The sequence below is a fragment of the Anser cygnoides genome, chromosome 7 (genome assembly GCF_040182565.1).
Source record: "Anser cygnoides isolate HZ-2024a breed goose chromosome 7, Taihu_goose_T2T_genome, whole genome shotgun sequence".
Lineage (NCBI taxonomy): Eukaryota > Metazoa > Chordata > Aves > Anseriformes > Anatidae > Anser > Anser cygnoides.
The window spans coordinates 25,711,814-25,738,420 of NC_089879.1; the positions used below are offsets into that span (position 1 = coordinate 25,711,814).

A 26,607-nucleotide genomic window follows, 5' to 3' on the forward strand; every position below is an offset into this window, starting at 1 on the left:
TAAAACCAACCACATGAAATAACAAATCGAAGTAAGCAGTGGGATTCGTCACATCTGTGAGATCTCCTGCTTCCACCTGTTAACATACTTTGGGGTTGCATCTCGTTTTTAAACAATGCTGCCTTGTTGGAGGTACAGCTACATTAGTTGGCTGTCACAGACCTACCTGGTTCTGGAAAGCTTCAGGAGCAAGCTTTTTATAAACTGGAGCCACATCAGTAGCTAAAGTTTGCAAATTATTTTCAAGAAGTTCCTCCTGCAGAGAAAGACAATGTTTAGAGAGCTGCAATTTACTTTAAATGAATCTAATCCAGTTTAGAGATGTCTGACTCAAGTCAGCAAAGCTAATAAGGTCCACCTCTACCTTATTTTATTAATCTGACGTCTGTACTACTGTCTTTTGTCACTGGACATAAATAAGGCTATTTTTACATTACTAGAATACCAAAAGCAATAAATACAAGTCAACCAAATAGCAACAGAGGATGTGTGCTAAGGCAGAGAAACCCAATACACAAGGAATTTATTTTTGCATCGTTTCCTCCTTCTCATCCACAGCCAATCAAGGAAAGAGGTATGTTCCACAGAAAATAGAGAAATACCATCCAGAAGAAAAAAATTATACCACATTCTGGGTGGAGATGGAAACTCATGTCTTCTTTTAGTGTTTTGTTTATGGGGTCTTAAGTCACAATGATAAATTCCTGCTAAAATATAAACTTTGCAACTTCTTTGTCTTTTAATCTGATGAGTTACTCCTAACAGTATTTAACATTGATTTCAGCTTGCAGGGGGAGAGGTATGTTTCTAAAACTGCAACAGAAACTTTAAGAAGATTTGGTATTTTGTTATTTGGGTGTGAAAAAGTCACAGTACTTCATAGAAATATCTACTAGATTTGGAAGTAATATTCAGCTCCCTGGGGAAAGCCATGGACACATAGTGGGCTTCTGTGGCAGTGTGACATTTAACCTCTTATTTAGAGAAACGCAATCCCTAAATTCTTGCTTTTCCTGAATTGTTGCTTTTCCAGGAAAATCACTAGCAACCTGGGAAAGAAAAGGTGACAGATTCATTCTGGGATTACCTATCTCCTACTTTGTTTTCCTCCAAAGGCCAGGCTTTTGGAGACAACTGCAGCTTCAGTTTTGCACACTGGGTAGTGGCAAAAAACAGCAGCTTGCTTCATTTTGTTCTACAAGAAACACTTGTCGCCATATATTATAAACACTTATGCACATAAATGTAAGTATACTTTCACATTTTTCAATGTGATATTACGAAATGATTTTTAACTTGTACTATAGCCAGTTTATTAACTGTTGATTGCTACCACATGTTCTTCCGAACTGCACTGAAGGTAACGCATCCTTAATTATCTGTCCTATGTACTATTCTTACCTAGGTAAATTACACCCTTAACCTCATCTCACTCCATCCAGGGCCTCAAATGATCAACCAATCCAAATCTTTCTGGACTTCGAACTATCTTCTTTTTAATGTGCTATATCTCCTAGCTTTATGTCATCTGCAAAATCATCAATATCCAGTTAGCTAGAAGAAGTATCTGATAGAAAAATTCATGACAAAACCAAATGTAGAGAAAAAATATTCACCAGTAAGTACTCTTTTTTGAGATGTACTGACAGCCTGCACACACACAGAAGTGCCCAGCCAAGCACCACTGGCACCTAGAGCTGGAGGCTTTTGCACAGCAGCAGCCAAAGGGTGCAAACGCTTCCCTCACAGACAAACACCATAACAGAGCGCCTGTGTGCTCTGCAGCCCTCATCCCCTCCCAGCTGCACTCCCCAAGGAGATTTTAAAACTTCAGCAGAAAAGGGGAAATAAGACTATACGCTTTCAGATCACACATCTAGAAAACATCCCATTACTGGTTAAGTAATCTCGCTCAGACGACTGCTAATATACTGTGGTGGAAAGTATTCTCCTACAAAAACCTGCAGGTTACCTGTTAAATCAACAGGCAACCCAAGACAGCTCTCATTAGTGGGGCACCATTTCTAGATGCCGCTATGAACGCCATCGTGCTTGACCGAATGGAGCTCAAGGTGGCCTTTCACAGACACAGGGGAAGCGATGCCACCAACACAGCCTGCAGTCTCATGGAACATGGTGTGATCAGCGGAGAAGAATCTATTTGAGCCGCCTTTTAAGAGATTAAGATGCAGACTAATATTTCATTAGACAGTGCATATGAAGATTGCCACCTTGCTGATCTCCCAGCTAATGCTACTAAAAGCATTAGAAACCTGCAGAGGAAAAACACGCACAGGATGCTCCATGTGCAACACCAAGCAGGGAAGAACCTAAGTCAGGGTAATAGAAAACGGAAAGGGAGAAAGCGACAAAGAAGGGGAACAGGACTACTAAAATGAAGGAACACCCAAACATAGGCAGTTTTCTGTAAATTGAAAATTTATAAAACAAACCCCTTCAAGACATTTTAGACAAGCAGAGATAATTTCAGCTTGTATTGCCTGAAGTCACGTATTCACTGAGAAACAAGGAGAGAGAGGCTGTGTGTGCCCTGGACTGCTTAGGCAGAAGTCCCATTAGCACTTTAAGTGCTAATGAAGTTCGTGAATACCCACAATGCGAGCAGACAGTGCAAGTCAAAGGAGAATGAGGGTTTTGCATTGTGCACATGAGCATAGAATGCGCTTAATCAGGTCTTTTGTGGAAAAAAATAGGACTTGGGAGGAGTATTTAGCTCCAGTGAATAAACTGACATCACTTTTCCAAGACACATTGTGTGCACACACGTGTACACTACACATTAAAAATGCACAACACTTCTACTACTGTCTGGCCTTCAACCAGTGAGGTCTTTTCTGTATCTGGCAGCAGTGGAGTTCAGGAGCTGAGAAAGACTAATGGCAGGATAACCCAGAAGGAGAACTAGGTAACAGACTGCTCTGTATGTGTCTTTTAAAGCATGTCAGATGTGCTAGTGAAGACCTAATTCATTTATCTGGGAGCTCCACAAGGAAAAGGAGTTATAGAGTCAGAGCAAAAGGAACTTTTGAGTTAGCCCAAGTGATCTTTTTGCTGTATGTCCCTCAGGCAGTGGCTATCAGTTTATACCACATTTATTCCTTCATCACAAAATAACTTTGTTTTTTAGAGGTACATTACTTGGCATAATCCATCATCATATTTTCTGCGCTGAGCTTTATGTCACCACAAATGCTCATAATCAGCAATTAAGACTATCAGTTGGATGCATCATATCTTACTGTAATTCATTCCCTTAAGTGTTTCAAAAACATGTTGTCCGAGGAAATAACAGTTTATTCCCGATGTCAGACAGATACCAGGTTGTCTGCTGGTCAGACATCAATGCGAAAGGCATGCAATCCAAGGCACAAACGTTTCTATAACAGGACAAGAGAACTGAATCTGTTGAGGTGCAGTCTTGGTGCTTAGAAAACCCTTTTTCTCTATTTTATAATTACAAAGAATCAACATTTCATATCAAGTTACACAGTGGAGCTAAATATGTTTAAAAAAAAACATTTAAGGATAATTTCAGAGTATTTAAGGAGACAATAAGAGAGCACTTTCATGCGGTGGAAAAGTTATAAATGCTACAGCTACAAAACATTTAGTTGGATGCCCGTATGATAAGCAATGCATACGTATGTGTGGGGGATATCTGCAGATCCCATTTCTAGTTCTGAAAATCATCTAAATAAATAGTTGGAGGAAAAAAAAACCAACAAAATGAAGTCTTACTTGTTTAGGGTCATCAGTGAGAAGCCTAAATTTCCTGGGGTTTTTGCTTCTTGCAAATTTACATCCATTGAAATACATACTCCATGAACAGCCGAATGAGAATGATGCTCCGCAAGTTTCTGGATCAAGTCCTTGACATGCACAAGTACGACTATGAACAGAAATAAAGACAAGTCACGTCAGCTGATGATGCAGCTTGTTTTTTTTAATTATCAGTGATATTTGCTATTTCTTCTATAATACATAGCAAAATAACACAGTTTAACTTGGTATTTTCTGTTAATATTTGTGTGTAGAGGATTTTTTTCCCCATGAAGACAGTCCCAACTCCCAAAAGTCCCACAAGTTCTACTGCTACAACACTTAGTTATAGCTACGTAAATATATATCCATGCTTCTTTGATTTTGACTTCTCCAACTGGGTAAAATTTTTTGAAGTACAAGAAAATACCACTCCTATTGAGGGTTACCCATAAATACAGTAAATACATCATGTGCAACAATGCCATTATCGTCAAATTGATCCAACTTCTAAAATGGAACAACCCTACTTAGCCTAACCATTTAAGAACATAAGCATTAGATTCAGGTCACTGCACAGCTGTTAGATATTGGTTAAATGTAGGTAACAAAAAATCAGCACAAAGACAGCTCTGCTCCACAGCCTCAGTTTCAATGAGGTTCAATCTCTCGTTTATTTAAAAAGATCGAGTATTTTAATTTTACACCTATGTAGAATTACAGCAACGGTAGCTGAAGAACATGAGGCAGCTGACAGTACTACTACTGCTTCTCTCATTTAATTAATATAATTGAAAACAAAGCACATTTGCAGTTGTCCTGGCCAGACTCGAGATGCTGGGCAGATGTGTACTGCCGGGAAGAGACAGTCCTCAGAAGATCTCTCAAAGGCCTCATGCTGTATACTCATGTGCAGGAGGAAAGGCAGCACACCTTCCTCTCATGACCAGCCAGCTTTGCTCACGAGCACAGTACAAGTCACATCCTGGCAGCTCCTTACCATGCCTGCACACGTAAAGTGTGTGCAAAGACGAGGGAGAAGTTGCCACCCGCCTCCCTGGGCTTTCCTTGTGCAACTGTCCCTTGGAGCCTGGTCTCTAGAAAAAGCCAGGAGCTAAATTTTATACTGAAATGACACCTAGTGGTTTGTAACTTTAAATAAGCTTTTCTGTATTTTTCAGTCACACTACCAGTGAATTCTCATGCTATTTATTACAGAACAACATTCAAAGGGTGACACAACAATCATTTACAATTAAAGTGACATACTCTTCGTTTAATGCACATCTGCGGCTTGTGGGACAGCCGTATTTTCTGAGGCTCTGCGTCAGTTCTTTGTACAGCGTGTCTGCCAGGAGATGAGGGATCCCTTCCCAGGCCAGTATGAGAATCACTATGACGGCGGTTTGACAGTGGTGTCCTGCACGCTGACGTACCAAGCACAGCAACTTTTCCTCATCGCTACTTCTTCGTATCACCTGGAAGAATCATTTTGTTTATTCTCAGATAAAAGTAAGAAACACATAACGTGTTGTTCTTCTGAGACATGTCAGGCCTGGAAGAGAATGAAAAATCGCTGCCTGAAGTGTCCGTCAGCAAGCAGGAGCGGGAAAGCATCACGCAGTGGTCTCTGATGTAAAACATGATTTCACATTGCTTCTCTATCTGTAGAAATAGCGTATTTTACAGGAGGAATATCCTAGGTGTTCTACACAAACAATGAAGATGGATTAAGAAGAAAATAACCACTAGAAGTGAATAATCATCTCAAAGTAACAGATCCACTGCTAATAGTTACCTTGAAAGTACTACTGAAAATGTATTGCCAAAACCCAGAATGCAGGTACATAAAAGCACACCCCAAAATCAAACAGCCTCGTGTTAAGATGGTTACCACAGTTACACATCAGCATATAAAACGGTTCCTATCTTGGAAAAGAATATTACAAGAAAGTGATGAAAATAAATGTTGTTCTTAGTGAAGGAAGCAAGGAGATTTTTCATAACATATCCCTAAATGACCCACATTACAGTACTTAGCAGAATGCTGATTTTTTTTACTGAACTGTGTGATATACAAAGCATTCTGTCAACTTTATCCATGCAACAACACACCAAAGGCCAACATGATACAGAACACTACAATGGCTTTCAATATACCATGGAATTAAAGGAAAAAAAAAAACCAACATATCTTGTTTTTTGGCATAATTTGAAACAAAGCTGCATTGTAAGAGGACCAAAAATGCATTAACACTAGGTAATACTAGAACATAGGCTTTGAAAATATGTTTATCTATTTGTCAAACATGTTTTACCCACCATAGCCTCTATGAGGCTCCAACAAAAGTTCCAAGACTTCAGTGTTAAGCTTCAACAAAGGTATTGGACCTGGACCTCTCAGGCATTAGAGGCCAAATCTTGCTCCTCGGCTCGGTCATACACAGGATGAGGACTGGTGGGTTGCTCTTCTGTACTCCATGCAGACAGTGAGCCTGTATGTTGTAGACGGGCTCTGCCAGCCCCGCAGCAAACACGCTTGCTCAGAGTGAGCAGCCAGTCATCCTGGCTTTCCACCCAACAACCCCTATCCATTAGCAGAAACCCCACAGCTAAGTTACTAATCATGGACTATAAAAGCAGGAAGGCAACAGTTTCACCTATTCTTTGGATACCCCCAAATGGCTGAATTTTCATGCAGATTCCCTATCAGACTGATGTCAAAGCTTCTTTGTTGCCAGACTTGCAGCTAGCTATCATTAATAATGTGAGCGCTAGCCTGATCAACTGTGAATATCTGAATTATTTGAATTAATTCAAAGTGGGGACCAAAGTACCCTCGCAATTAAACTGCAAATGAAAGGATCTTCATCAGACTAACAGTTTCAGAGCAAATCGGTTCAGGCTGAGAAGAAAGAAGCAAGCTTCAAGTTAGTTTGTGTCAAGGGAGAAAGCATCACCCTTTTAAAGTTGATTACGCAACCTTAAAATCAGCCTTAAATTGAGTGAGAAAACAAGTAACTGCATCTGAGGTACCATTTCTCAAAAGGAGTCTTGGTTGTGACTGACCAACCGGTACAGTATTTTCTGTAAAGAAAGAAAAATAATGCAACTCATTTACATTTGAGTGAGCTTTACAGAAAACCTATTAAGGCTGATACACAATACAGGTTATTCATGTTGGTGTGAGTTTTACATTCCCAAGGCAGCACAGTTCCTTCGAGTCAGAAAGAGGAATTTGATTTTGTTACTCAGAATGAAGGGTGATGTTTTTAATCTCTTTTTTTCTTTCTTGGTTTTCTATACCTCCTAACTTCAATATGGAAATCTGGTATCTCTTAGTTTCTCAGTACATCATCAGGTTGCCCTTTGTGAGCACTCAGAGTTCTAAACTGGAAATACAGGGTCCAGGAAAAATGACAAATGGACAGGAAGGTAATTCATAGTTTGCTTTGAACAAACATCGCACCACCCTGGAGTTAAACCCAGCTGGAATTTGCTTTGTTGTGCAATCATCAGATATTGCAATATTCTTACTGGACCCCAGAACATTTTACAATCCATTGTCTTGCAGGCCACAAAGGTGGCTAAGGGATTTATTAGTTGCCTGAATTTTATTTCTGCACCTCTTAAGATGTTACATCATATGCTCACATCTGACTACTGCAGCTGCAGTACTCCTGTCCTTTGGTAACTGGGGATAAGGCACTTTTCTCACCTGTCTCAGAAGAACACAACTCACACCGAAGTAATCACGGATCCTCTGGGCTCACGGCCAGCAGCAGTGCAGGCACAGCTGGAGCCATACTGCTTTGTCCATGTAAACTGATGGTGCCCGCTCACGGTACAGCTGACTTTCTCAAAGCAGTAATAAGTGGAGACTCTCTTTGCAGTAATAATAAGTTTACAGCAACACCACACTCAGCTTTAATTCACAAAAAAGCACATTTGAGGGAGACAACTGAAAAACTATAGAACAAATCCAGGCAGAAACACCATGTAAATTCCTGATGATTTAACAATTTTTCTCATGAGGAAAATCCCCACTGCACTCCTTGACTTGGTGACTTATTAGTTACATTAACACTCATGTACTTTCATTAATTTCCAGCTTGTCATTTGTTTTTCAGTACCACATTATATCCACTATGTTTCTGAACTCTGTAAGTAGTTACATATTAAGCTAAAGAAAAAATTACCATATCTGCTTTTCTTCCTGAATTTGTGTTTATCTGAGTAACTGGTAAAGCCCAAATTGTGAATACAAGCTGTGTACTGCTTATCAAGATTTGTCTGATACGCTAACAGACCAGATTTCTTACCGTTTGTAGTGGGCCTCGTAAGGTTTTACTTGATTGATCATTTCTTGAATTATTCTTAAATTCGGATATCTACAATATATTTATTTCCATCCCAGTTTCTGCAGCTTGAAATGACCAGGGATGATTCCAAGACCTCTTAACCCTTAAAGTTCCCCAAACCACAGTGTTTTAACCCACTACTCCCCCCCCCCACACACACATTGTGGAAAACATCCTGCTTGTTTTAAATTTATGCAACGACAACATCTTAAAGTCATCATTAGAGTAGCATACAAAGCCTCAGCCTACACTCTGAATAACCTTTTGTTCTTTGGGCATGTGCTTGATATAGTGGTCTTTCTCACTAAGGCAAATTGAATTCATGCACTGTCACAGCCACAGAGAATACAATACTAACATAACTTATGAATCAATTCTTCATGCAATGATTTAAAACATATATGGATGTGTTATTGGAAATTTGTAGACTATTCCCAGTGTACTTATTGTTTCCCTATGAAACACTCAGATGCTAGCATTAAGTTAAATATGCAGCAGAGCAAGTCACTTAATGTTTCTCAGACTGTAAACAATGCACAAATCAGCTGGCAAATCTCATCTCCAATAGTTGTTGATACTACCCATGATTTCTGTGATGTAGTTGTTAAAAATGGTAAAGTAAGCAATTAAATACTTCAGTTTGGTTAATTTGGGTCCCTAATGCACTTAAAAGGAATGAGAAAATAATCATTTGTAAAGTGGTAAAATTTTAAAGATAGCTTTTTAAGACAGCAAAATAAAAACTTTTCCCTGCAATTATTTTTTCACACCCAAATCCCCACCACCATTTCTCAGTGACTCACACAGACAAATAATATAACAACAGAAAAAACAGACCTGTAGTAAGTTTGTAAAGTATTATATAACACTTAAATGTGGTACAATCATCTTTTTCGCAGGCACATAGGCCCAGATTATCCCTGAGTTCATTTTAGCAAGCAGTAACTGTCATCAGTACTAAGCATCCATCAAAAAATTCCTACATTTACAACAAAATCTGTTTCAGCTGCAACACAGCCCTTCTGGAAAGCCACAGACCTGACAGAGTCCCCTGCAATGCTTGACCTGGGCATGAAGTTCCAGGCAACCTGCTCCTTCACCTGATCACTAACGTAAGCACATCTAGGACAAGAGGAAAAACTGAAGTGGGACAAACACCTCCTGCCTAACAGCTTTCTTATACACATACGTATTTGGACACACAGCAACACAACTATCACCCTTGTAGGTTGCCAGTTTGGGCAGAACGTTTATTTGTTTTTGTCTTTTTCAAAACCTCATTTTGTACATTCCTCCTGCGCTGCAGTCTGGCACCCACCACCATCACTTTGTGCACCATGCCTGTTCTGCATTATTACGGCTCTCCATGTGTTCTTGTTTATGCATGCAACTTAAAAAGACAGCAATTCAACTCATTTCTTTTATTAACTAGTCCAGATATTCTGAAGTGGCAGAATCAGCTAATACAAATAAGCCTTCAGGGTGAGCCACAAACTGCCAGCTAGGACAGAAAGACCCTCAACGGCAATTATGGCAACATACCACAGCCAAACCTCTGATTCTACAAGCCACAAAGGCAGAAATTAACCCAATTTTCCTAACAGAAAATATGAGCCCCGAACTAGATTATTAAAGAAGTGCCATACACTGCGCAATTCACTCCAGCAGTTTAACAAGGCGTTATGGGACAAATAAGAAGCTTCTCAATCCCTCACATACAAGGATACCAAAGAGACAGAGAGGGATAAGAGGACTTCCTGGGATTACTTTACTGCATTCATTTTGCCTTCAACTAAACACTGTAAGGGCAGGACCAGGTCAGAGAAGCTGACTGTCCAGCCTTATCCCAATCCTGGCAGTGGCTACCAGCAGTTGCCTAGGGATGAGTAGTAAGAGAGGCACCTGGACACAGAGATGCTTCTCATCAACTGTTGCTTCACAGCATCCACAGGCAAAGCTTAATTCCAGGTCACGTGGAGGAAAAAACAACCCCTTTTCTTTGTTTTGAGCTCATCTTCCCCAAACACTAGTGCTTTTGGTATAGGATGAGACTGGATAATAATAGATAGCTATTCGTCTCTCCATGCCACAAAGACCAAGAGAAGTGTGCTTTCTCCCTTTCCCACCTGCCAGGCGGAGAAGCCTTCCCTTGTTTTGCTGTGCTTTCCTGAGCTGGGGGACCATAACTGCTGACAGCATTTAAGATTGGCGTGCAGCATGCATTCACACAGAGGCATAATCATACTTCTTGTTTTCTTCATTCTTTCCCAGCAATTCTCACTGGCTTCTTTTGCTGTTTTCATCACTACTGAACACCAAAGCTGATGTCTTACGTGCTTTTATCCCAAGCAGTAACACTCAGACTGGGGTCCATCACTGTATATAAAACTCCACTCTGCTATTTGCATTGCTTCACATTTATCAACAGCAAGACTTATCTAACATTTTACTGGCCATTCATTCTGGACACCAAGTTCTTCCTGTAGGTGATGACAGCTGGCCCTCTTTTCTTTGTTATCCCGAGCAACTCTCATTGGCAACTTGTCACCTCAGTGTTTCCCACTTTTTTCAAATAATTCCTGAATATAATGAACAGCATAGATAAAGTTTACCAACAAAACTTGCTCCAGCTGTCCAAGTGCTTGAGTTCTACTTACTTGAATTATTTCTTTTAGATTGTTGAAGCAACTGTCTCAACCCTTGGCAGGAGCTCTAGAACAAGGAATAATTACACTGTGAATAAAAATTACTTGATGTCCTTAAACATAAGCCAGTCTATCTAAATTAGCACGTACATGACTTATGTAACTTGCTAAGAATCAGACTGCAGAAGCTCAGCACACCAGATGCTGAGTTACCATATGGATGAGAAATTACTTTCATATTTAGGGTAACCAGAATAGTCGTGTGAACTTTGGTACAATATAAACCAGATACTACTAGCAAATAAGTACAAAACTTTAACTGTGAGTTAAAATGCAACAAATTACTGGATGAAAATTGAACAGAACTAACCAAAAGGCCCTTTTTAGACTTATTTCATCACCATGTGGTTCCACTGCAGTAACTGTCCAGTCCATTCTGAATTTCTTCAGCAAAATAGCTGTGTCTCCTTTGCAGAGCATCAACAGATGATTTTAAAGTGAGAATGCAGCCTAAGTGCTCACAGTAATTTCCTGAAATAGGCAACTCATTCAGAACAGCTTGCCTCTACATTTTCTAACCTGTAGATTTTGCCTCTGGGGGAAGTTCACCTATTGGAGTCCCTTCTACATACGATGAAATCTTCTGCTAGGATACAATTCTATAATAACCTACACCAGCACAGAGTACAACGCTGCTAAAAACTGCTGCTGTTCTAGTAGGTGAGGCTGTATAACAGAGAAAGCGGTAGAAGTGCTCTTGTTTGCAGCAGAAGAGAGTCTGCCCTGTTTTCCAAATTCACTCCCCATATATACAGGCACAATAAATGACATCAGACTTTTTTCTCACTGCAAAGTGATATATCCTTTTATTTTCAGTACGTCTAAGAGATATTAAAATGCAAATCAATTCCACTTCCATAACTTCTCTCTTCTCAATAGTACTAGCAGACTACATCAGGTAAGTTAAAACAGAACAGTCACCATCAATAAAGCTATAGCTATTAAGTTACTTATCTAATTTTACAGAAATATCACTGAAGTGTTTCACAAGAATTATCAGCCAACACCACTTCCAAATTGCTACTAGAAGCAGTACTGTACACTTAGAAATGAGTAAACAGCAATACAGATGCTGTTTTTCTATAACCACATAGCCAGTGCTGCAGAAATGAGGCCAAAATTCACGTCTCAACTCCCAGTGCCCTCTTACCCTCTGCAGTCTCACAAACTTCCCCTTCTGTTACATCACATCAATGGTAAACAGTGCTTCACATGATACGGATGACAAACGAGAACCTACACCCCCTGTTTGTTCAGATATTGCTATTTGTTCTGATGTGGTGATAACAGCAACTTAAATGTTTAGTCTTTCATAATACTTAATTTTCTTTATCTTAACGTGGCTTTTTTGTTTGATATTTACTCTAATAGTTGAGTTTGATATTAAAGAAATGAGAATACCTCTGTTTCCTTCAGAAGCCATGTAAAAATTTCTAATCATTTTGAACCTCAAAGCATTGTACCACTTAGAGAACAGCTTGACTTTGGGTATTACAAACATTTTTCATCCAAAATAATCTCCTCTATGTTTAACGGATAAGTGTTCCTGCAAACACTAAAACAGTACGTGTAAGGGGTACCATAGGTATGGAGGCACTAACTTCAATGTGTGTTGACAGATGGCAACAAAGTCCTGCTCTAACATAATGGTGCCCAAAAACATGACTAAAACCCCAGCCAACCACCCCACTGTGCGCCAAAATTCACTTCCTTCCAGACTTCTATGGAGATCATCATCCAGACTGGCTAGATGGCAGCAGCCCGAGAGCTGTGGTCAATGGCTGTGTCCACCCTGCCATTCTCCACCCCGCAGCCAGCTGGGCCGTGCTGTGCCAGACCTGCCCCTCCCACTGCCAGGCAGCGGACAGGGACATAAGCATCTGGGAGTCTGCTCACGGGTGCTTGACCTCCTGGTAGAGCAGTCCTCTGGTTGGTTGGTAATGATCACCTACCCCAAAGCACAGTGCCATGCTCGTTTGCCACCTCCTTTTCTTTAATAAATTACACATCTCTTCTAGCACTAACTTACATGTATATACCCTAGAAGTTGGAGTAACTTCTCACTTTTCTTGCTTTTTCTATTTCCCATCACTTTCTCAAGCAAAGCTAGCAAACTGGAAAAAATAATCATCTCGCATCTGCAGAAGAAATATTTGTTACCAAAACTCATTCAGCACTCAACAAACTGTAGTTTTTAGCATTGAGGCACAAATTCCTAACAGGTCAATGATCTATAAAGTCTCGGTTATAACAGTGAATTATCTAAGTATTACTTTTTGAAAACTTGATGAATTTCAGTGGCTAATATTAAATCCAGGTCTTTAAAAGAAGACTGTCACTTAAATATATTTATATTGTAAAAGTATTTATATGTGCTTCTTTTTTATCTGCTTCCTGTTTTTTTTAATATTTATACAACCTACCGATCTATGACCAACACTAAAAGATCATAAAGCTCCGTCAAGCTATAAACATAAAATCCCAAGAGGTAGAAAGTACAAAACAAAAGTGAAAGAGTTTGACAAAGGCATAAAAATTCCATAATACTAAATTTTTCAACAATTAGGGCTGCCAATAGGATATCAGAATCTGAAGGGTCCACAGATCATCCAGGGGAAAAATAACAAAGCGCTTAGAGAAAATAAGGCCAGAGATGCAAAAACTGCTTCTTCTGTGTTCACAAAAAGGTATTTGGGAAGATTCCCACTTCAGAACACTTCTTTGGAGAAAAACCCTCAGCTGTGTACCTTATCAAGGTAAAGCCCCCCAAAAAGTGGTTATAGGACAACAGGAACCATTGAAAAACATCACTCACTCTCCTCCCCAAAGACAGTAACAATTTGCCACGATCAGGTAACATCCACCCCGGAAACTCAAGGATGAACAACCAAACTGTTACATCTGATAGGCACTGTTCTGGTTTATAATACACCAGTACCAGAAGGCATGAAGATAACTAAGAGTACGGCAGCTTGTAAAATGGGCCTAGGAGAAATCTGGCAATTTAATGATAACGTTGGCCCAGTATCTGTGCAGGACACATTTGTAGCTCTGAAGGACAGAAGTAGTGATCACACAGATAACCGTGATGCACAGGGTGAAGTCAAATGTTTGTGAAGAGAAGTCACAGCTCGGTCACACTGCAGGTCCTTCTAAGCCACTCAGTAAGGTCCCTTAAAAAAACAAACACCAATGTGTGTTGGGACAAAGGGAAAGACCACCCAGGAATAACTGGTGAGAAGACAAAGGCTGGTATGTCTCTGATGGGAGCTCTGTAGAACTGTGTTCAAGCCTGTGCTCTCCAGCATGTTTGTCAAGGGTAAATAAAAGGATGACAACAGTTGTGGATGACAGCAAGTAATTCAGAGGAGTGAAGACAAGCACAATCTGCAAACAAATGAAGGAGGAGTTCGTACTGCTGAGTGGGCAGTAAAAGCGGCAGATAAAATTCGCCGTAGTGTGCATACTTAATGCACGTGGATAAAACTATTCCGTTTTGAGACAGAGAGGGACTGACTGCAGGTTGGCCATTACCATGCAGAAATGAGAATCTGGCATAATGATAGAAAGCTCTAAGAAAATGCCAAATCACTGCTCTGCGATGGAGTTAAAAAGGAAAAGCAACTGCTAGGAAATACTGGAAATAGAGCACATGGCTGAAAACATTTTGCTTACCAGTTTAATACCAAGCGTAAAAGAAGAGGAAGGAAACGGAGGAATAAAGGCAACATTTTTATGAAAGACAACTGAGCACAAAGACACTGCCTCCATCCTAGGGAACCTCAGAGCTAGGAATTACTGGAAAGTGAGTGAGTCTTCTGGGGCCCCACTGCCCTGCTCTTACACCTTTCTGCTATCAGGCAGCGCTGGAGACAGGATATCAGCAAGAAGGACCTCTGCCCCAACCTGACTGTTCTTATCAGTTCTTATCTCCTGTCTTTATTCAGAGCTGGAGCCTTAGAAATTACATTGCATCTCTGAATGAAGACAGACAGCAATGATAGCTTAGCTGATCCAAGCCAACATCCACAGAAACCAGGAGAAGGAACCCAAAGGAAATCGGTGTAATCCAGAAACGTTAAGACCTGAAGCTGCCCTCTGAGGTCAGCGACATCATCTTTGATTTCAGCGCAGCAGGATTATGCCATGAGTGAGGCTACTTACAGATAACAGGTTTATAAACCATTTCACTTAAATGATGTGAGGTAATCTTTATTTCCCATCAGACATACTGAGAACAGAAAAAAAGAGACCACATCAAACAAAGCACTGATGAAACAATAGGACTGATATGAATCACTGATCACTGGCTGCTTATGGGGGATGCACTGCAACATGATTATATGAATGGGCTAACCCAGGAAGACATACTGGCAATTCAAGTACTGCAAAGCTTTTCTTTTTTTCTTTTTCTTTAACTCGTTACACAGAAACATGAAGAACTTGGACAAAACAAAAATGTCAAAGTAATCCAAACAAAAAAGGAAAGAAGAGTACGTGTACTCCAGCATGCATCACAGAATGGTTATTTTCTAATCATGCAATTAACACCTACACAGATTTTCCAAGTTTATAGCACCCAAAAAAATAAGGAGAAAATGTCAGCTTGTTTAGGGAAAAGGAGCCTTTCTCAGTAAGTGTTTAAAACAACATGCACATGTTTGGAGCAACTTAAGTAAAAACAATTTTGGAGGACATCAGTATTATGAAACAGTCATTAACAGAAGACTGTATGGACCCAAGTATTTTACAAAGCCTCCTTTGATCCTAAAATGTATCTAAGGAACTGGTAAAGGACAAATTTAACTCGTGGAAATAGGGAAATTAACTGGGGAAAATAGCTAAATATTATCAATAGATACGTTCATTTTTTTTCTCCTCACATTTGCTTCAGCAGAGCTCCATCGTGGTGCTCTTGCCAGCAAGTTTCTCAAGAGCCCTAAGGGCAATAGCTTGTGCATCTGCAAAGCAGGAATGAGTCTGTCCCAACGTACAGTGTACATGAATAAGTGAAAGTCTCTGTGCAGCTGACAGAACCTTGTGACTGCAATTATCAGAGAGCACAGCAAACTTTTTCCATATGCTTTCAAACAAATTTCACAATTACGCTTCTTTGGTCAGAGCCAAAAGCCAAATATGCTGTTTTAAGGATTAAAATTAGTATTGTCAATGAGAAGTTAACTCACACATTAAGAATACCAACCAAAAAAAAGGCAAATTTTATACAAGATGAAGCATCCTGTACAAAGATGACGACTTCGGTGATTTCCTTCCCTCTCTTGTATTAAGCAGTCACACAGTAACAGCAGACTTGGAAAAGCATTCACCCTCTTTTTGTCTGAGCTTACACACAGAAAGCCACCATTGCACAAAACAAGTTTGGAATTTAGTTAAATTAACATTAAAGCTTACTCTTGTAAACACTTTACATATAGCAATGTGACAGTCTAATTGAACAGCAGGTCCACTGTACCTTTACGGAGCCTTTTCTATATGCAGCTGAGTGCTTCCTGGCTGTCATATTGTACACACGTGTTGGACACCTATGGCCACGCAGACACACAATAAAACCTATCATTTCTGTTTTATATAAAAGGCAGCATGTTGATACTGGCAACAGAAAAATCAATTTTAAGAGTTAGCTTTAAATCTCTTCTTCCTTTCAAAGGCTCACAACTTTTTCTAAGATAAGATTTTTAGCTGTGTTAAAATGTAAGGTTTTTGTTTAGCTGAAATGCTAAGAAAAATAATTCCATTCTTTTTGGGTCAGCTGTTTCTGAAATTCGTTTGACCATCTCTATTTCTTGGATGCTTATTTGTTATTATGTATTATCTGAAGCAACACGCACATATGGGAGTCCTTTCTGAATAATAGCTTATGTGCTGAGTATGAAAACCACATTCGGACTGTTCCAAACATGTAAGCAATAAATATACATGCAGTACCGTTCACGTACATTATGTACTATCATCATTTTTGTCGTGTAGTTACCAATGCTAGTCTACCAACTGTGCAGTTAACTTCATCAGGTTTTCAGTTAAGTCTGAAACTCCTAAATACAGCAACAATAAAAAAATATATTTTAACAAACAAATTCTTTTTATTTCCAAAACTTAGTTTACAAGATTTCCAGTCTACTTTTTACCTCCCTTGGTGGTTTCAGCAAAGATTAAGGACAATCAATTATTTCCAAGCTCTTTCCTGGAGCTTGTCTGTTACCTCATTTCCTGGCTCCTATGAAGCAATGTGAGACAAGACTTTGGTGACACTATCACCGTAACATTTACATTTCCAAATAGGGAGTTCAGCACCTCAAAGAGAGGAACAAACTCCATGGTATATGAAACTGAATTTCCTTATCCAGCACATGCTCTTTTCTTCAGATGTTCATAAAATTAAGAAGAGTTAAAAAAAAAAAATACTGTATTGTTTTCCAACTCTCCCAAGCGATCACCCCTTCTTTTCTTTCAAGCTTCCCAATAGCTTACTTTACTAGACACTCCAGCTTCCAGACACTGTCAAGAATTTCTTACCCTTGATTTGGTCATCTCTGCCAGCTCTATTAAGCACTTCTCTTTCTAACTCATGCAAACCACAGCACAGCAAACAGCATCACAGCTTAAGAAGTGTTTTCCTTAGCTTCATCATTCAGGCAGATTTGTAGATAAATGGAAGAACAGACCTTCATTAAAGACCAGATTATATTTAAGCTCAAAGACTATACACATCATTTGATATTTAAAAGCCACACAAAACAATCTTACTGCTGTAACATAAAAACTTACCCACTTGGCAATCGGACACCCCTGAGAGCTTTTTCCTTCCTTTCCTGTATAAACCACTACCTCTATTCTTACAGCGCTTCCTTTTGCTCCATACCTGCATTGAGAAAGTTCATGAGTAAAACTAAAGCCTCCGTAGACCACTTTAAAACAGTAAACACTTTCTACAAGAACAACAACTTTATTTTTTCCTTGCTTTACTGAGAATAGAAGAAAACCAAAATATTTAAGATGTCAAAAAATACTTTTAAATTCAACACCCTACTTGCAAAAGTCATTTTGAAATATCTCATAAAGGAGTAAGCTTCTGCCAAACATTACTTGGAAAGAAAATGTTATCTGCGTGCAAATCCTAGTGACCTTTCTGTCCAACTTGCAGCAGGTTGTTTGTATGCATGACACCAGGAAGCGTAATCCTGCCAGCTGGTAATCTTTGTTATCCCTACTGAGTTCAACAGCACCTAAGAGCATACCACTCCTGGTGTAATTGAACCCTAAAACTGCAGGAGCTCAGAAAAGACACACAAATTTGGAACTGGAATGTGAGAGTTTACCTCATGCACAGATGAACAGGAAAAGGCTTTACAAATGAGTAGAGCAAAATCTTAGAAAAACAAAGCAAAACATAGCACCTGATTTCTCCTAGTTGCTCTTGTTTCCTGTTTATACAGTCAAAAATATTGGGTTTTGTACGTTTTGTACATTTCCTTACCTGTTCTCCATTATTTCTCTCACAGCAGCAACACTTGGTCCTGTCCCGAGGTGGGTGTAATACGGGCCTTCATCTTTCTCTATAATTTGCTCTGTAAGCAGGTTGAGAAAATTAAGTTTGCACATCCAAATTTTATTTACACTGCTATAAGTAAGCTTAGAAATGGTTTACAGAAACATCTTCCAAATTAAATATGTAAAATCTGCCCCTGAAATGCAATGAATAAGTAGCATGACAGATTTTTCTCCTCAGAGAAATTATTTTATATTTGCTTTCTCCTATTAACCTTCTAGTACATTTTTTTTTCTTGATATTACAGAGAAATCATAATTATATTTTGCATTCTTCAGCAGTTTTCCATTTCAGCACCTGGCACGCATTGACTAAGTTTCCCAACGCCCTTGTGAGTAGGAAAACATTATTAATTCATATTAGACAACGGAGAAATGAGACCAAAAAGTATCAACTGAGTCATATACTACAGATCAGAACACATAATCCAGGCCACTTCACCAGCAGTTTGTTGATTCAGAACATTTAAGCAACGATGAAAGAAGTCTGTCTGTGTACAACCTTAAGTCTCTGAGGTGATTTTTTTTCCCCTCCCCATCTGGTGCTTTGATAGCCTGAAACACAGCATGTCCAACACCATCAGTCAAGCTGTATTTGGAAAGTTCTCAGGACCGAGTTTGATCCAACACCCCACACCACACTGCCAACTACTACATATCTGGCTTTATCACCTCAACTCCAGCTCACCTCTCATCTCTGAGACGAGACACGTCAGAAGCCTTTGACAGGACACCTCAAGGCAAACTCTCCTCAGGAGCATCAGTGACAGCAACAAGACAGCCCACAACTACACCCTGCTGCTCATCTAACAGCATTCAGGCAACAATGAAAATGTATTGGGAATCTTTTGCCCAGCTCATCTCAAACAGAAACTAGTTCTAGACCATAATAATCATGATCTGATATTCTCGGATAAATTTACATGGCATTCAAGGCAGCAATGACAAAACAAGTGAAACAATTCCTTTCCCTCAACTTGAATTTAAACCCTGCAGAATTTAAACTGGTCAGTTGCAAGGCCAAAAACACCAAATTTTGCTGGGCTTTGCAGGCCTGAGGAACACCAGGCTAAAGTTACAGAAAGGGAAAAAATAATTTTCTCTGATTCCCTAATGGCAAAATGCTGATCCTTTTTCAACAGCTCAATGGCAAGTACACTTCCTCGCATTAAAGGAAGCAACACAAACACACCCATCCGAAAGGTACTGGCAGAAGTTAGCCAAAGGACTTACCAACACAGTCACAAGTTGGCAATTCAGATTGTCCTTTTTTTGTAGGCGTATCTATTAGATTTTTCGTAGGAGTATCAAGAAACTTCATAGGTGATTCAAGAAAGCTGCTGAGTGTGTTTTTTACTGGAGAACACCCTGAGTCCCCTGTGCTCGGAGGGTGGTCAGCACCCAAACTCGTTGACGTCAGAACAGTAATTTCACCTGCACACTCCATCGTCCTGAGAGCTTCCGCAGCACCTGGCACCGGAGCCCCACTGCAGGGACCAGGCAGCACCTGCGCCTTTGCATCCCCTTGTTCGGCGGCACCCTGCGGAACATAGGCTCTGTCTTCGCTGCGCGTTTCATTAGCTCTCAGGTTAGACTGATTAAAGGTCTGAGGCAAAGGATGTGCCTGGCTGACATTCACTGCTTGCTGTACCTGAGAATTGCATTTTTCTGTAAACATCTGTATGTTTTCACTTGGTCTGTTCAACGCGGATGCTGTTTTCAGCTGTGAAACAGCCAGAAGATTACGGGAGGGCAGATGACCGTACTGGTTACATGCAACATCATTTTTCAGCGGATCGACGCCTAGTGGGTCACCGGAGCCTGCAGTTTTGATTTGCTCATTCATCACTTCAGAGCCAAACAACCTGTCTTTTTTTTTCTCCTGGGGTACCTCAGGTAAGCACCTATGGAATTTTATCTGTGTTTGTGGGAGAAATAACCGAGGTTTTTCCTGTGATGATAAAGTATTTTGATTCAGTGCTTTATGTACTTTGGTTCTTGGAGATTTTTTTTCAGATGGAGCTATTCTGGAGTCCTGTGGCACGGTTTGACCAAGCTTGTGCAGTTTTGATGATATCCACATGTCCTGTAACTCACTATGTTGGCATGACAGCAACTCTAGCTGGTTTTGATTAATTTGCTGATAGCGTGCTTCTTGAGGCTTTTTTTTGTGTCTTGGTTTCCATGGTACAGCATTGCCTTTTTTATTTGATGATTGTTTTTGCTTTAACAGTAAGGAACTATAATTATGCCTAAAAAATACAGACTCCTTTCTCTGCAACAGATCTTGGTTATGTTTTGGCTGCCTCTCATGTGATATTAGGTTAAGTAGCGACGCCTTTATGTCATTCTTCTGCTCTGGATTTGTCCGGTTTGATTCAATTAATGCTGCGAGTTGAGTTAGTTGTGTAGCTACATCCTCTTCATCCTGGCTGTGAATTCCTCCTTCTTTAATCAAAGAACTCGTTTCCAAGCTCAAATCATTACAGACTGGCTTTTGGTCTAACTGGCCAAGAGCATCCAAGTTGTTACCTGCGTGTTGGACATTATGTGAAGCGTTGCAATACCGCACAAGGGTGACTGGATCATAGTTCTTCTTGGTAGCGTGTCCTGAAAATGATTTTGCATTACATGTTAAATCAGATAAAGTTTTGGTATCTCTTGAGGATAACTGTAATTTATACATCTCACTAGCCAGATTGACAGGTTTATCATGCGACTCAGAAATTGAACTTTGGCCATTGTATAACACAGCCTTATTAGGGAGCTGCTTCTGTGAGTGAGCACAGTGAGCCAAGAGCTGTTGTTCATTCTGCAAGTAAGTGTCTTTGATTTCTTTTAATGTAGAAGATGTGAAGGAGGATGAAATATCCCTTTTATAACTGTGGAGCAAGTTGGAAGTTGTTTCTTCTGTATGTTCAGTACTTTGAGTTTTAGGTGGTGAAGTTGTTTCCAAAGGGGCTTCAGATAACTGTGTTAAAGCTTCAATAGCTACAACCTGCTCTACAGTTAAATTTCTGTTTTTAATCAGGGACAAGAAAGTTGGCTGGAGTGAAGAGTTCTCATGCTGTGTCTCTGCATTAGGTACTTTAAAGCCATCCTTCTGTACATGTGCTCCCTGTTCAAGCAGCAGAGGACAGCACGAGCTTTCTCGTAGATCCAAAATGGAACCAGTGGGCAACACCGATTTGTCAGAATTCTGGAGGACACTGCAAGCACAGTTTTCCTCTTTCATGAAAAGGTTCCCGTGTTTGTCTGGGTGAACACAGCTAACGCCCGTCGCCAGCGTGTTTACTATGTTATTCAGATTGGTAGCCTTGGTCCATGGGGCATGGGAGTTGCTCGTCACATCTGCCCTTTCCTCTACAGATGCTTTTTTCAGTGAAGCAACTGCTTCTGTTGGTGAATAATGTAAAGTTTTTATGCCATTTTTGATGGTCTGTGCAAATGATTTTTTTGGCTCAGCTAACTGACTGGGAGAGACTGCTCTTTCACCTCCTTCAGCATTTTTCAAGTGTTCATGGCCTGTCACAGTTCCGTGGATATCTCCGTTGACATGGACACCAAAGGATGGCTTCTCATTATGTGCCCACTTCTCTGCTTCTAAGCCTGTCATTCTTTCTTTCTCCTTAGACTGTACATTTTCAAAGGGTTGTGTTTGGTTTGTTTTCACCCTGTATTTTTCACCATGACCACATATACTGCATTCCATGAGTTCTGGTCTGCGGCCATTTACTGGTTTGTTTTCTAAATTTGCCTATGAAATAATAATAAAAAAATTGTTGTAACAGCTGCTCGAAAACATTAAAAATAAGCATAAGATTTACAACAATTAAACCCTACTTTGACAGATACAAGGAATATCTTAATTAAACTCAGGCACAGATGTTGGGGGAAAAAAAAAAAGTCTTAAAGAAGACCTGCAGCCTAAAAACCTTATTCATATTTACAGCAAGTATTGCCTTACCTCAAGTTGGGAGGTATGCAGAGAATCACAGAACAGCTCGGGATGGAAGGGACCTTAAAGATAATCCAGTTTTAATCCCCCTGCCATAGGCAGGGACACTTCCCGCCAGATCAGGCTGGCAGGAACAAAGCATGTGCATTTGGTAGTGTTGGCAAACTAAAGAAATGAATTAACACATAAAGGACTTCACTATTTAGACTCAAATCTAAGGATTCCTTTTTTTTTTTTAAACTGAATTTGCATAAGCAGATGAAAGTCTCCCTTGAATTCAAAGCAGGACTGAAATCTAATGGCTTGTGCCTCAGAAAGTTTATAATTATGCTCTTTATAATTATGCTTTCACAGCTACACCACTAAACTGATGCACCACCTGGTTGGACGCGTGTAAGAATGGCTGGTTTTCAGGTTAGCTGCACCAACTCCTTCAGAAACAACAAAAGCTGAAGTGAAAAGGCTAACAAGCCAACAACTCTGTCAGCTCATATGGAAGTTACCATGTAAACATTTGGTTGGCTTGTATGTTTAGATGGTAACTTTCAGGTTTCTGAACAGTCCCTCTTGTAATTGAGCTATCACTAGCACTCTTACAGTGAACTCTTAATATTTAGTTTGTTGCAGCCACATAATATCTGTGAAGATGAAGAATGTATCAATGTCAGAATACCATGTCCTGCAGAGGATACTTATATAGGCTTCATTTAAGACAGTATTATGGCTATGAGGTAAGGAGTTACGCAGTTAAAAAAAAATAAATTTAAGGCAAGAACTCAGGCAGAGACAGCAATAAAGAGTGAAATCCAAGTTTTATTACCTTAATTAAATTTTATTTCTATTTATATTACATTTTCTTTTAAAAATCAAATTTGCAGTCACAATGGACAGTACTGGTACTTAATCTTATTGTAGTATCTAAGACTTATTTAAATATTCTGTAGCTTTAAGCCCTACTTAGCACAAAAAACAGAACTGCTTTTCAGATTAGACAGAAGCGATGCATCTGGTTAATTAACCATACATTAACCATACACAGAAAATCTTAATAGTTTGCTGAAAATAGCACCCAAATTAAAATATTTAGTTAAATTTAACGTGTTTTAGTAGCCACAGCCAAAACGCATAGAGTTCTCTGAGAAATGAAGTAAAAACGGAAAATAGATCTACGATTAATCATAACCATCAAGGCAATATTGCCAGCCACCCCCAGGCAAAAGGAGGAGGCATGTGGACCTAACTCCATCTAGAAACCGGTATTCACCTTAAAACTGACTCTTAATTGATGAAAAATCTAACAGGGAATTCATAGCATGCCTTAAACATTACCTGATGCATCAAACTCTCATGGAAATGCTATGTAAAAATATATCCAGCACCTACATATCTAAGCCAAACCTATAGAAATCCCATTAAGAAATAAAGATACCTTTTTTTTTTCCTTTTTTTTTTTTATTACACACAGGTACTGACTAAGGCAGTGAACCTCAACTCCTCTGGATCCTAGAGGTTTTCCATCAATGACCCAAAGACCTGGGGGGGATCACGAAGTAATTTCTAAGGGTTCCACAAAAGTGAATAACACAAAAGTGGATAACCAAGTCTATTGTTAGCAGGGGTAAAGGCTTTAAACAGGCCTCTGCAACTGTACCAGAAAATATTGTAAGGCTCCACCACCAAAGAGTAAAAACCCACAGTTCTATGCCTGTACAAAAGCTGTATTTCAATTACCTAGCTTTCTTCGTCTCAATTGAACTTCAGAAGGAACTAGGATATGAAATGCCTGGGTTTTCTTCAACAGAAGTATACTTAAGATCTCTATCAGTCCAAACGTCTTGACTACGTAAAATTGCTATTAGAAGCTATTTAATTCAGTGATTAGAAAGTTGAAGAGATAGAAACAAATGGATTAAAATCGTCTCCCAGCATTTGCAGGTTTTCAACACAACCACACATTTTTGTATTCCCTTCATTTATAGAGGGTGTCACTGTTTCGTATTCCCTTCAATTATAAAGGGTGTCACTCTCTACATAAAAAAAATAAAGAAATAATTTAACTCTAAGTCTGGAAATCTGAGAGCAATGAGAGGTGGAAGGAAAGAGGAAGGTTCAATCATGATCGTCAGAGACGAGAGGATCTGACAGAGTCCACTGACAATGCTCAAAGCACAAAAACACCATCATATTTCTCTCTCAAATATGCTGCTTCTCACTGAAGTACTTTTATCTGACCAAAAAGCATCAGTGCTCGAAAATACCCAGTACATTCCCCCTTAGAAGAACATAGGTGCAGTGTTGTGTCTACATAAAACCCCAGTGATCTCAGCAGCAAATTGGAATTATTAATAAAATTATTCCCCATATGAAGGGATGCAAGACACGGACTCCTGATGGCTCTTGAACAGGAGACCTTTATTGCCCTTTTTCACTACTACATATACTTTCCCCGTAGCCCCACACGCTGTCCACGTGCCCGAATCTGTCTTACAATTGGTTAGAGACCCTCAGACACGCGCCTTGAGCCAGCCAGCAACTGACCACTGCCCATAGCTCATCTTTAACACTGGAGCCAATTTACTTTATCTCGACCTTGCTCAAGTTTTTGGTTCTACTGCTTGTTTCCTCATTATCTCTAGTTCAGGGACGTGTGAAACAGCGCAAAGCCACCTGCGAATTCCTTCCCCACACCCATACATCACAATTTCCACTAACATTACTGGAAGCTGCCTACATGCAATGAGGAAAAAAATAAGAACCAGATGAATCATATCACTTGCACTATTTGTTTCATATTTTATTTTTCCATACAAGGAATAGAAGTTACCCTAAAATCTTTCTTCTAAAAAAAAAAAATCAAATTATCTTCTTTTTGAGTAATACATTGCTTTTTCTCTTTTGTTACTGTACTGCAATGGATCCTAAAAAAAAAAGATACCTTTTTCCTCCTTTTACCAGACTTTTCAGTGGCCTTTTCCGTTTAATAGGTAAAGCTACTGTTTCCCAGCATAAAAAGAAGCACAGACATAGTAGCAGGGGCAGAGCTCGTTTGATTCTTCTCCATCTAAACCTGGCAGACCAAAAGCAATAGCTCAGCAAAGCCTTTGCAGCAGAACGACCTAGGAGCAATCTATCTTCCGGGCCTGAATCAAAGCACTCCAAACTACAGGCAAGGATACCACACTTCCAAGCAACAGTCTTAAAATTCATGGAAGCTGAGCACGAAAGACCAATCTGATTGATTTCTAAAGCTTTTACACAAGTGTAATGAAAAGTGGTAGAATAAACTGGATCAATAAAAGTAATTTCCTCTCTTCTTCATTAAGGGGAGCACAGCTCTAGCTGGGGACATAAAACACTAACAAATCTCAAGCTTAGACCCGACAATAGTTAGTACTATTACACGAGGAGCCATAGGAGTATGGTCTGATGTAGCCATTACTAAATTGCTTAAACTCAAACCAGACATCCTATCTTTTTTGTATTTTTTAATTATACACACACACAAAATTCACTCCATGAGGCAATGCTTCCAAGCACACATGAAAAGCCAATCACAGTGAATCATTCCCACGAGTCAAAAGGCTGCATGTAATATTGAGTTTTCTTTCTTCAACACGAGATGCCTCCAAAGTAACGCAAAGGTTTCACCAATTCACAATCAAAATACAATGCCAAGGTGACCCTGAAGACTTTTCCACATTTCCTGTACAATGGCGACCAGAGCACAGGTTTATATTTCGTTTTGTGCCTCTACAGGTGGTAACAACCCATTTTGTACCAAAGGACACAACCAGAAGCAATTACTGCCATGAACCAGTAACAACAGATGATGCCCAGATAAACAACTGATAAAGTGGCTCTCAAGATCCCAAGAAATTAAAAACCAGCTGCACCTGCTCGCTTGTGCCAAAGCCAGGATGACCTGAACAGCAGTTCTTCCAGGGTCACAATGTTCAACATGGCAAAAGGGTGGGTGAGCAAGGAGCACCTGCACTCTGCACCTCTTCTCCACGGCAGTGCTGTGGATCAGGCCAGACCCTGCTACAGCCCCGCGTGCCCCCCAGGTTGGCACAGAGCTGCTAAGCTCAGAGTTCAAGTGCCTTGAGAGGAATTTCCTTCCAGAAAAACGGTTTGGGGCGAAGTAAAAAAAAACAAGAGGCAAACTTGATCTAAAAGAGGTTGGCCATATCCCTTTGTCACCCACAATTCAGGTATTTATAAACATTGATAAGATCCC

At 39.8% G+C, this 26,607-nt stretch overlaps 1 protein-coding gene across 12 annotated transcripts in view; it reads right to left on the bottom strand.

Moving 5' to 3' along the window:
• Positions 1-26,607, bottom strand: part of TET1 (tet methylcytosine dioxygenase 1) — an 83,607-nt gene that overhangs the window by 25,070 nt on the left and 31,930 nt on the right. For all 12 annotated transcript variants that reach the window (XM_067000169.1, XM_048069645.2, XM_048069649.2 and 9 more), the window contains 6 exons: positions 19,646-22,169; positions 18,342-18,432; positions 17,633-17,726; positions 5,050-5,258; positions 3,760-3,910; positions 167-256 (listed from right to left, as the gene is read on the bottom strand). In XM_067000169.1, coding sequence (XP_066856270.1) covers positions 167-256; positions 3,760-3,910; positions 5,050-5,258; positions 17,633-17,726; positions 18,342-18,432; positions 19,646-22,169 — 3,159 coding nt within the window. The remainder of the gene's footprint in view (positions 1-166; positions 257-3,759; positions 3,911-5,049; positions 5,259-17,632; positions 17,727-18,341; positions 18,433-19,645; positions 22,170-26,607) is intronic.